The sequence below is a fragment of the Alligator mississippiensis genome, chromosome 1 (genome assembly GCF_030867095.1).
Source record: "Alligator mississippiensis isolate rAllMis1 chromosome 1, rAllMis1, whole genome shotgun sequence".
Lineage (NCBI taxonomy): Eukaryota > Metazoa > Chordata > Crocodylia > Alligatoridae > Alligator > Alligator mississippiensis.
This window is the reverse complement of record NC_081824.1, coordinates 30,656,245-30,668,423: the sequence shown is the minus strand read 5'-3', so window position 1 is coordinate 30,668,423 and position 12,179 is coordinate 30,656,245. Positions and strand designations below refer to the sequence as shown.

At 42.2% G+C, this 12,179-nt stretch overlaps 1 protein-coding gene across 3 annotated transcripts in view; it reads left to right on the top strand.

Annotated features, from left to right (window-relative positions):
• The window catches only part of GRHL1 (grainyhead like transcription factor 1), a 61,285-nt gene extending 51,159 nt beyond the window's left edge, over nt 1-10,126 (top strand). For all 3 annotated transcript variants that reach the window (XM_019492725.2, XM_006266289.4, XM_019492727.2), the window contains exons 14-16: nt 1,181-1,266; nt 5,350-5,414; nt 7,313-10,126. In XM_019492725.2, the coding sequence (XP_019348270.1) occupies nt 1,181-1,266; nt 5,350-5,414; nt 7,313-7,427 (266 nt within the window). In that variant the 3' untranslated portion in view covers nt 7,428-10,126. The remainder of the gene's footprint in view (nt 1-1,180; nt 1,267-5,349; nt 5,415-7,312) is intronic.
• The last annotated feature ends 2,053 nt before the right edge of the window (nt 10,127-12,179 follow it).

The following is a 12,179-nucleotide window of genomic DNA, read 5'->3' as shown; positions in this document are numbered from 1 at the left end:
ATGGTCAGTGAAGCAGAGATCTGATTGCAGTCATATAAGAAGGCTGTGGGACAGAAGGAATTCTGTATCTCTGGAGTACCAGTCTACAGCTGTAACCACAGCACTGTCCTTTCATTCCAGCTGAGATCAGCAAATACATTGCTCCTTACTGGTTTAAGGGAAACCAACAGTTAATGAAACAGTTTGGTTCCTTTTGTTAGTGTGTGTAAAATGGAAACCATAGCCTTATTCTATGTGTAGCTTGCAGTATCATCATATCTGCACATTTTATAATTAAGGGGATTGAGCTGTCTTCACATTTAAAACCAACCTCCACCTTCTGGTTTTGTTTCTATGCTCCTTCCACCAAAGAAAATTCTTCAACCTCCTGTGGTAGCCTTATTTCACCCCATTTGACCTAGATATCATTGCAATTGTTTCAGTTCATAGCTGCGTCGGAACAGCAAGCAATTAAGCCCAGTAAACAGTACATGTCATGATAACTAATCATTACAAGGTGGATTAAGGACAAGTGAGGCTGTTAAAAGTCCAAACTTCCCTGCTCTGTTGGTTTATTTCTCAGCCTTGCTGCATTATTTATTTATTTATTTATTTATTTATTTTTTAATGAGGTGGTTTCTGTGTATAATGAATTTATAAGAATTTAAGGATGCTGCTTGATTCTCTGCAGGGGAGGAAGTTAAATTCACCTTCTGCTAGAAGGAACAGAACTCAACAAGAGTGAGAAAACAACACTAGCAAGAGGAGAGGAGAGAGAGGCTGGCTTGAAATAGGGAAAAATCTCTAGATGGTTGCAAGAGACCAAAATAATACTAAAGACATTTGGAAGGCTAGGGTGGGCAATTGCATTAGTTATATTCAGTAATTTAGTGTGACAGATGACAAGCTGGATGTTATGGGCCATAATTAGCTATGAAAGATCTGTCTTCCTTGGTTCAGAACCCTTCACTTACTCTAACTTACCTTAAAGCATTTTGAAGATAGCTTTTATCTAGTAAACAGAGAGAGAAGTGCAGGATAGTGGAACATGCGCCTGATGTTTCCTCAACAAGAATACAAAAGGTTAACCAAGCTTATTCAGATTTCTGGTGCTTTTTAATGAATATTACCACTATGACTTACGTTCCTTCCTCAAGATACAACTATATCATAAATCACGCTCTCCCTGGTTTGCTTTTAGTGTTGCTGTATGTTCGGAAAGAGTCGGAGGAAGTTTTTGATGCACTTATGCTAAAGACACCATCTTTGAAAGGCCTAATGGAAGCTGTAAGTAGTAGGGTTGTTCTGTAAAATCATGTGCCTGATCTGTGAAACAGTGAACATGATACCTAGTTCTTTATACTTAAGTGCTAAAAACTTCTGAGAGCATGTCTAAACTTGAATCATAGCAGCAGTTTGGTTCATCCCAATATTTCAGTTTCTTCTAGCTAAAGAGTTGGGGCTGGTTCTTTAGCGAGGTAACATTTGAGGAAGGAGGAGAACACTGCAAGTTACCCTTCAACTTTAAAACAAAAATTGAATTTTAGAAATGAAGCCAACAAAGAGGTCTTGATTGATTTATGAAAAAACAGGTTATATGCAGAAGGAAGCATCTGAAATTTATGGCCTTACTTTTCAAATGACTAGCAATTTTTCTTTGAAAGTCTCCATTTTTGAGTGCTTGCTTTGACCCATTTTAGGGGCATGATTTTTTTCAGAGTGGGTCTTTGCTTGAACACTTCCTGAAAATCAAGGTGCCTTATAAGGGTGCCAAAACCTTGAGGCACTCAAAATCTCTAGTCATTTTTTGAAAATTTGGGCTTCTAGGTTGTCTTTCTCATGCAGATTAATTATCTGTCAAGCTGCAGAAGCAGCTTCCCAGGTTTCTCTTTGGTTTCAAAACTAATCAGCAGACTCCTACCTTGGCTGTCCTTCATATTAAAGACAACCTTTTAATTAGTTGGGATTGATGGAGCAGTTTCTGAAGTATACTCAAGTGAATTGGTGGGTAGGAGTGTGTCAACTTTTTGTTCATGTGTATTCCCTTAAAGCATGGTAACATTTTCTACTTTACTAGGCAGTATTTTGATTCAGGGTTACTAGGTGTTCTAAATGGTTACATGTGCATATACCTGGGTAAAATTATCCTTCAGGCACTTATTAAGCATGGAAAATTTCATTCCAAAAACTGAATATTTCAGGAATTTAGGAGCATGCAGAAATGCAGGAAGTAGAGTGAATTTTTTTTCTTATAGCATAACTATAGCTCTTCTTTTGTTGAACTTACCCCAGCCACTAAAATTTCAGGTTGTTTGTTTTTTCATGCTTGGTCTTTGTCCAGTCAGTGCCTTGTAATAGTTTGAAGGCCAGAGGGTTTAGAGCTGTATAATGGACAGTGCTGGCTAGCTTTGGGATCCAAATCTAGTATCCTAATCAAGGATTTCTTACTGTTGTAGTGACTTGTTTTCCTGATTTGTGTCAAGGTATTTCTTGTAAAATCTGGGATTGAGGAGGAAGAATGTAGTGACTCAGTTATGTGGTTCCACTTGGGCATAAATGTAGGAGCAAGTGTGGGACCTTAGAGCATATGGTCTCACCTTGTAAACCTGAATTTGGGGCATTTATGTTGCTTATTATTACCATTGTTACTCAAATACAAGATGACCCTGATTACAAGATGACATTCCCCAATAATTAGGTTCCATGTATGGAAAAATTTATAAATTTGTTTTATAATTTTCCAGGTATAGAATTAGTGTTGCCTTGAATTCATCACCCTCCCAGTACTACAGTGGGGAAAATAGTCATGGGGGGAGTGGTCAGGTGGCCCTTTTGCCCTCTGGTCCCCCAACTTCTTCCCCCTGCAGCTTTCCTGGCCCTTTGTTACTGTTAGACCCTGCTCAGGTTGTTCCCTCCCCAAATGCAATGTAGAAGTGAGGTGCCTGTGACAATAAGAGGGGGAAAGGGACAGAGGAGGGTAGAAACTGGTGAGAGGAACAGGAGACGGCTGTAGGTCTGACTCTGGTCCCAATCCTGACTGCTGCAAATTGCAGCATAGCTATTCCATAAACACACTTTTGAGCACCAATTTTGTACCTGCTAATGTGTAGCACAAACTCTGCATGATTATTTGTCTAGAGCAGGTGTGGGCAAAATACAGCCCATGGGCCGGATCTGGTCCACCAATTGATTGCATCCAGCCCATAGCTGCCCATGCAGTCCTGTGCATGGGACTGAGCCCCATCCACTCCCACCTGAGGTACCTGCACCATGCTCCCACTGGCACCCACCCCGTGCCCACTGAGAGCCTCAGCCCTGGCCAAAGCATATAGCTTCCTTGTTGGGGCTGCTACCGCAGCCACCTACATGCTACTCAACTCCCCCTGCCTCCAGCGGTGGTGCCTTCTCCTGCCCCTGCTATGCCACTTTGGGCAGCAGGTACCACAGGGAAGCAGCAACAGACATGGGGACATGTGCCTAGTCAGGTGGCTCCTGCCTTGGTGTGCAGGGCTCCGGCTCTAGCCACCTTCCACCCACTCTGCCTGCCTGGTGCAATGAGGGCAGGAGCAGGGGCAGGAGGAGAAGCTGCTGGAGATGGCGGGAGCCAATTGGTACCCAGGCAGCAGCAGGAGCAGCCTCACGGAGAAGCTGTGCATCCTAGCCAGGGCTGGGGCTGTGCTGTTGGCAGGCAGGAGTACAGCGCAGGCTACCCCAGGTGGGAACAGGCAGGGTTTGGCCTACTCGCCCACATACTCAACACCCCCTCCCCCACACAGTGTACAAGTGTAAGACTTTAAGACTTTTTATTCTGAGTTGTTATGCGATTGCCTCTATACTACTAAAAAAACCCATAAATCGGGACAGAAAATATTTTTTGAAATACAATTAAGATGTTACAGTAGATTGATTTTTTTTTTTAAGTATATGATTTACCTTTTATCTATAATTTTTTTTATGATATTTTTTGACAGATTTTTGTGTGTGTGGTCCTCAACAGCTCCCCAAAACTTAAGTGACTCTGCAGTCAAAATAATCGCTCACCCCTGGTCTAGGGTTAAAAGGCTTATAAGTTATCATATAGGTTATTGGATTGGGCCGCAGCGGAGTCGACAGCGTTTCAAGTCATGGTGACCGCACAACCCAACACTGTTTAGTATGTGTACTCCAGACACCCCTCACAAAGGATCCACATGCTAATTACCACCCCCCCCCCCACTCGCAATTGGAAATGGGTATCCTTGTCAAGTCCTGGGACCCTCCAAAAATTTTTATGCAGATGAGATGCAGGGCTGCCTGGTCCATCTTCATCTCATAGAGGGAAGGACGGTACTTAATCGTATGTGACAGGCTGAGAGAGGGGGCAACAAAGTCTCTCAGCTACATAGAAGTTTGGTGATGTTTGCCAGGTGATTTAAGCTCACAAAGAAACAGAAATCATTGGCAGTGAGAGAGAGAGAAGCACTGCTCAGCTGTGGGAGTGAAGAGGTTGAAATGTATTCGATGTAGCGGTTCACCATGACTTGAAAAAGACCTGGCACTGAGGGGGGGACTGTGCTTAATGGGCACTACCATGTGTCTTACTCAGATTAGTGCAGTCCATCTTTGTGGTAGGTTTCCATCAGCATCTCAGTCTTTTGGCTAAGATCAAGCATTTTTGGCACCACAGGAGTGTGTCAGGGTTGTCTCTGTTTCTCCCGGTTGTTGAAGCTTTTGTCTTTGTAGGTAGGTTAGGAGTATAGCGCTTCATTTTCCTTGATTTCCCTCATTCTGGTATACACCTCTTTTATGCTGCACACATGCTTTGTGTTGCTTAGGGGAGCTCAATCCATTTGTATTACGGGTTACATCATACGGGTTAAATCTGCTCCCAAAACTGGAGATCTTTCCAAAACAATGTTTGTTGAACTGATCTTTTTTTTTCTTGCAGTCACTGAGGGCCAAAGTGAAGTGTCAGTCCTTTTAAGGCCCCTTCTTTAATATGCAAAGCTACCATATTATTGGAACCTGATATTTTTCCCTGGTCAAGTTCATGAAAAACAGTCAATACGCCTATTTTTGTAAAGTGCTGTCATCTGCCATAAGGCAAGGTTTCAAAAGCAGCAAGCAAAAGAAAGACCCATCTACTTTGTGTTAACCAGTTTTCAGGGACTCGGGTAGAGTGGAACAGGATCTCACTTAGGCACATGAGTCCACTTAAACATCTAATAGTGAGAGTAGCATCTGGCCCTCAGCTTCAAACCTAAAAGGCAGGGCTTCTGTTTGATTTTTTTTTTTTTTTAATGTCCTTTTTATCATTTCTTTTTTGAGTAAAAGTGAAAGTCTTCTATAGTCTTCCTGGTTTAAGGACTGTATTTACTCTTTATGTTCTAGATATCGGATAAGTATGATGTTCCTTTTGATAAAATTGGAAAAATCTTCAAGAAGTGTAAAAAAGGGTAAGTACTGACTATAGGGCATCTGCAGCAAATTTCACAGAAAAAATGTGACTTTCTACATGTGCTGTCAGATCTTCAGATAAATCTATGCTTCATATGCCCCTTCATAAGCCCTCTCTGCACATCCATGAGTGCAAGCTTTGGAACAGATTTAGTACTTGTGTGATCTGTGTGCATGAGTCTTCAATTGTATGACTAAAAAGGACTACTGTGATCATCTAGTCAGACCTCCAGTATAACGCTGGCCCTAGCAGTTTCTTCCTGTTTGGACTAGAGCACATCTCAAGAAATATTCTGTCTTTGTTTTAAAAGTTCCAGAGACAGACGACTCCTCATACAGTGATAAATTGTTCCACTGGTTACTTTACTCTCACTATTAAAAATTGGAACTTCATTTCTGATTTAGTTTCAAGGTCCAATCATAAGAACTTGTTTTACATAAGCCTGCTAAACTGAAGATCCCTCTGTTGTCATGCATGAGGGTATTTGTAGTCTTATTCAGTCACTCCTCAACCTTAAATAGATTTCAGCTGCTTGAATCTGTCACTGTAAGTCATGTTTTCATGAAATTAGATTGGAAAGGGACTTAAGAGTCATGTAGTTTAAATCCCTTGCAGTGATACAGGATTCACTGTTTTTAAACTGTTCCAGAAAGATGGAGGGTTCCACAGCTTCCTTAGGCAGCTTCTTCCATTGTCCTCCTACACAATGGTGGAGTTTGAGTGGGGTGAATGGGGCAACTGCCTCAGATACTGACCTGGGTAGCCTCAGATACTGACAAAAGAGTGGCCATTGCCAGAAGCTCTGCAGTTGCAGTTGTGGCAGCAACCAGAAGCTGCTGCTTCCACTGTGTCCCAGGTGCCTGACTACATCCCTGTGCTGCTGGTCCTACTGTCCTTAGGGGTGAAACATCTTTCTCCTGAAATCTAATCTAAGTCTGTTCTCTTGCCTGTTGTCTTGTCCTCTATGTCAAGGGAAAAGCAATCACTCTCTCTCCTTTATGGAAGCCATTCAAATCTAGGAGAATAGCTATTATGTCCCTGCTTTAACCCCCTTTTCTCCAAGCTAAACCTAATGAATTCCTTCAAACTTTCTTCATATGGCTTGCCTTCCAACCCCTTGATCAACTGTGCCTCTTGCCACTAGATCCTTTCCAGTCAATTTTCAATCTGTTAATAATTCTCAGCCCTTTTCAGTTTATCAGTTTCCTTCATGAAGTGTGATCAGCAGAACTGGCCAGAGAATTGAATCTTTAATTACTGTACATGCTCACATGAGTGGAATTTACTAAAGCAGAACTAAATGCAAAGATGGTGAATTGGAGGCCTTGTCTTTTGATAACTAAACCATCTGTTGAGGAACAGTTCATCTTGGGTATATACAATAGACCAGTGGTTCTCAATCAGCTTTAGACGCGAGGCACCCTACGTTCGATTCAAGGCGCTCTTTTGGAACTTGGCAGTTGTTAATTTTAACTTGTTTGTTGATTATAGAAATGCATGATAGAGCAATTCTTCTGTTGTAAAGAACTCAGACTGCAACTCATGTGTTTTTAACATTACAGATTCCTATTTTGAAATCTCTGGTTTTACTTGTGAATCATGTTTGCACACCTAATAGTGGTAGCATTGCATGGCACCCCACATCACCCTTAAAAGGATTTCCAGGCACTGCCTGTCCCATAAGATGGCCTTAAAGCTGTTGTATAGCATGGGCAACAGTTTGTGGGCAGCTTCTAAGTCGGGGTTAAATCAGTTAAACCAGGACGAAAAGAATCAGGAGTGAGTTAGAGATTTGTGTTAATTTTGGACAGTACAAGCATATTTTTAACTGAATGAATAACATTTCATGCTTTTGGCATTTTGACCTGTAATAACTTCCCTGCCTTACTTTCCCAGAATCCTGGTCAACATGGATGATAACATTGTGAAGCACTATTCTAATGAAGACACCTTCCAGTTACAGATTGAAGAAGCTGGAGGATCTTATAAGCTCACACTCACTGAGATCTAAGACTAACCCTACTGACCCTCCTGAGAATTTAAAATGAAGGTCTCAAATGAACATTTTTCCATAATTTAGTCGGCAGGGTAAAACACTAATCGCTTTCTCTAGAAGAAACCGAGAGGGTCGAGTTCTTCCAGAGACTGGAGCATTGTTTTTGTTTAAGGAAATAAGTACACTTGTGTTTCTGTTCTTCCCAAAGGACAAAATAATGCTCACTAGATCAGTGTACTTGACATGAGGGATCAACGAGATCAGGTATGAAAGAGTGCGTATAAAGCATTAGCAAATGGGGGAGGGGGAAGCCCTGTAATATGGCTCTTGTATTCTATTTATCGACTCAATATTCGTTTTGGCCTGCTATTGCCTAATAGTGTTTTCCTGGACTCTTCTCTGCCAGATGCAGCTGCATAGCTCCCATTGATGCTAATGGGACTTGCATGTGGGTTTTGGAGATGAGACTCCATGATGTTTACTGCTGACCAGGGGACATTGCTGAAATTGCCTCTTTAATTCTTTAAAAACGTATAACTGCCTTGCTTATGAAGAACTCCCTCAAGTTACTGTGTGAACTCATTTGAGATGAAGCTGTATTGTATATAAGTGCAATATATTTTTGAAGGTTTGTAAATGTGTACATATGAATCATATATAATATATATATATATAGATTATATATAAAGATGGTGTTCATGTATATACAGTGAATATATGCAATGAGGCCCACCTAAAAGGATACCGTACACAGGAAAGCAGTTATTTAATCTACTTATTTAAAAAAAAAACCCTAGTATGCACCAAAACTTAACATATGCTTTATGTTCATAAAATGCACAAATAATGAGTTTGGAGAGGGTTTTCCTAAACCAAAGCAAAGAATTACACCTGCTCTACAGTAGTCCCTTCTGGGCAGTGAGGTGTGACGGCTTGGGCTTCTGTGATTAGTTTTCCCTTGCCTATTTTGCTAGTGCTCTCTACCTGCAATGAGTTTTGTGCATCTTCTGTAGACAGCCTGATCCTGGGAGGAGCTGAGCACCAGTCACCTGTGGAGGCAGAGTTCCAAGGCCTGTGTTTCTGGGCATCAGGCAATCTCTTGGGGATTAGAGAGAAATTTCCCCTGTGGGTGCATTATTCTGTAGCTGCTTGCTTTTTAAGATTTCTTGTGCCTTCCTCTGAATCTAGTGCTGGCCAAAGACAGAATCCTGAACTACATGGACCACTAGATGGTCTGATAGTCTGATGGTTCCTGTAATCCTGAGAACTTGACTGTGCAGATGCACAGAGGGTGGGGTGTTGGGGTGAGGCTAAAACATCAGCAGGGTGCCACAGTGGGGAGTGCAGGCTGGCATGGGCATCTTGCTCAATGTACAGCATGAGGCATCAAACCACTGAGAGAAGAAACTGAGCAGGGGCAGCCTGGGACAGAAGCAGCTGGTAGCCAGGACAGTTGTTTAGGGTTTTCAGTTTCTGATATTCACTAAATTACATTATTTTTTTTAGGGGCTTTGATCTCTGACAATTTCTTGCCTCCCCACACCAGGCCTACTTCGATCACTAATGCCTTACAGCTCAGTTCAGCATGGGTACTGAGATTTGCTGATGTACTGCACATTGTGTATTTCTCTGCACTATGTGAAAACCTCTTTGGGATTTGCCAAGTGTTGCGTGCTCTGTGCTGGAGTCTAAGGGCACTTATATGCATGCAGCAAGGCTGCTCCGATATGTTGTAATGACAGCGATTTACTTGATTAATAGAGTCTGCTGGAGCATGGGAATTACCATACTCCCACACTCTGGCAGACTCCAGCATCATGTGTAGTAGCATCCCCTCACTAAAAAATGGTGGCAGGGATGCTTTAACTAAAGCTCATTTGACAAGCTTTAGTTAAAGCGCCCCGCTGCATTTTTCAGTGTGGGGATGCTGATGCACATGATGCTCTGGGGACTATAATTAGAGCAGCTCTCGGAGGCTCCCCACCCCCTGCCACTCCTGGAGCACATATATAAAAGCCCTAAATGACTGTAAGCAGCAGGTACAACTGAAACCCTAAAAGAAGAAGCATTCATGGAGTGCAGTGGGCACACGTATGGGTGTGACTGTGCACACATGGCCATCTCCTTGAACCAGTCCTCAATGTACAAATAAAACAGAAGCCTGATGTACAACAAGAATGTTACTGAAATCTGAGCTTCCAGCCATTAATTTACATGGGATGAATGCTACTGTGGTGAGAGAATTTTTATACACCCATAGAAATACAAGTATATACTCTTTTTTAATTTGAAAATGGAAGCTTTATTACAGGAATTCATTCTTGGGTTAGGGAAGTAGATTTAGATCTTCTATAAAGGTAGGATTGACATGAACAATTATTTCTTTTTACTGTTAATGAAGTACGTGAACTGAATTGCTGATTGTTTTCTATTAAAGTACACTGGGACACGGGTCTTAAATAACAGCACTGTTGTGTGCACGTTTTATGAAACTGATTTTTTTTCTGTCTTCACTGCTGTTTTTTAATTGTATAATTGAAAATGTATTTTAAACCAAAACCATTAAATTTTGTATGTCCCTTTCTAATTAGGACTCTTTCATGCAACTAAATGTAGTCTCTCTCCTGTGATTGGCAAGCAACTTAAAAACAAAACAAAGAAACTAGCCTCTTTCTCCTGATTTCTCTTGGGCAATAAAATACAACCCTAGCACAGCAGAGGCTACTGTCTTCTTACAGCAAGCACACTGCAGTGATCTGCATTAGTGTTGTTTGTTGTCTGCTTTCAAGCCAAATAGTTCACGTTGGACCATGTGCCTGTATATGCATTTTGGACCTTCTGGATTTGTTGGGTCAATCCTGGCTCTGCTGATGTAGTCAACAAAACTTCCAATGACTTCATTAATGCCTGAATTTTTTCCATTGTTCTTTGAATGTAGGACTGTCCAACCATTGGCTCATGCATTACTGCTAGCTGCCACTCTGCCCACTTGCTCTTGTGGCAGCAGCCTGGACCTCCAGGCTCCTGCTTCCAGCTCCCACCCCCACTCCTAGGGGTGGGGCAGTGCAGTGGGAAGGGAGTTAGGCTGTCCATGCTGCATGAGCAGCAGGAGAAAGCCAGGTTGCCTTTGGTGGGTTTCCTGTATTACATGTGGGCTTGGGGAGCTGCCTGCATGGTGGGAGAGAGCTGGGCTGCCTGTGAAAGGGGGCCTGGCTCTTCTGGGCTGCAGCCTGCACTGCAGGTGGCCATGGCTGCCTAGAAATTGGACAGCCTTACTTTTAATGTTGGAGTTCTACTGTAATTGAGGACGATGTCACTCTTTAATTGTACTGGAAGGTTAAAAAAGAGTTGGCCACTTACAATGAGGTATTTTCTAAGCACTTGGTCTTTTTATTAAGGTAGTCATTAAAAACAAGAACAAAGGGAAGAGCTGCTGTATGGTAGTTGCCAAAGTGCACGGACTGATTGCACTCTTAAGCACAGTTGGCTCGTCTACTATCTGGGAGCTCAGCGAATATAATAATAGAGGCTTAATAACACTAGCCCTGAAGATCACTCTGAGTTTTACCGCATGTGCCAGTTCTTGGTTGATGGCTGATTGTTCTCTTGTTGTTTCTGGATGGACCTGCACTGTTTAGATTTCTAGAGCAGCTAATAGAAAGAAACCTATGCAGAATTTCACTTCAGTAGCTGGATGAGTTGATTCCTCCTTATCTTTCTGTTTGACTCAAACTCAAATGTGTGATGGACTTGTTAGGACTCACTGAAATCCTAGAAAGTTAGGATTGGAAGGGACCTCCGGAGGTCATCTAGTGAGTCCAACCCCCCACTCAAAACAGGACCATTCCCAATTAGATCATTCCAGCCAAAGCTTTTGGGTTTTGAAAACCTCTAAGGATGGAGCCTCCACCACCTCTCTGGGTAACCTGTTCCAGTGTTTTATTACCCTCCTTGTGAGAAAATACTTCTTAATATCTAACCTAAACTTCCCTTGCTGTAATTTGACTGTTGCTTCTTGTTCTGTCAAGTGCCGAACTGGCTGAAAACTTGTAAATGTTCCTCTTCACAGAAATCTAGGAAAGGAGAAAGAGATTTATGAGCTAAAGAGAGACCAAAGGAGATGAACTTGTCAGCTTGCTATACAAGGAGACCTATAGGAGCTTCCTTCCTTTACCTGCCCTGTGCCTCAACTAGTAGGGACTCTGGTATGTGACATAAGTAGGGCACTTGCCCATAAAGCTCAACATGGTTTTGCTTGTGGATGCTGACAGTCGTTCAGTACAAACCTCATCTGTGTTTGAAGAAAGAGGAGTGTAAGTCTGAGCAACTGCATAACCCACAGCCTGTCCCCTGAGCCAGGTACTCCTTCACTGTTCAGTGGACACTTGCAGCGAACCCAGCTTTTGTCTGCAGTCACCAGTTTAGGATTCATGTGTTTCCTGCTATAGTGAAAGCTGCTGTTGAATAAAACTTATGTTGCTTTTAGTATGTGCTTTCCTGTTCCTTCTGAAATGATGGCTTGTTGGCCTTACAAAGAGTAAGGTGTTTTGTGTGTTAAAGTGTTTTGCAAGAAGGTGGCAGCAGCTGCTGCTGCTCCTGGGAAAGTTGTTATTAGAATTTTCTCTGTTTGGTTTTTTTGAGAGAGAACTTTAATTTTCTTAACACAAACTGCAGCAAACTCCGGCTTACCTGTTAGGTGCAACCACAATCTGAACTTGGAGATTCCTCCTATTGTGCAGCAACCTCCTTGGCTATTTTAACCTCCAA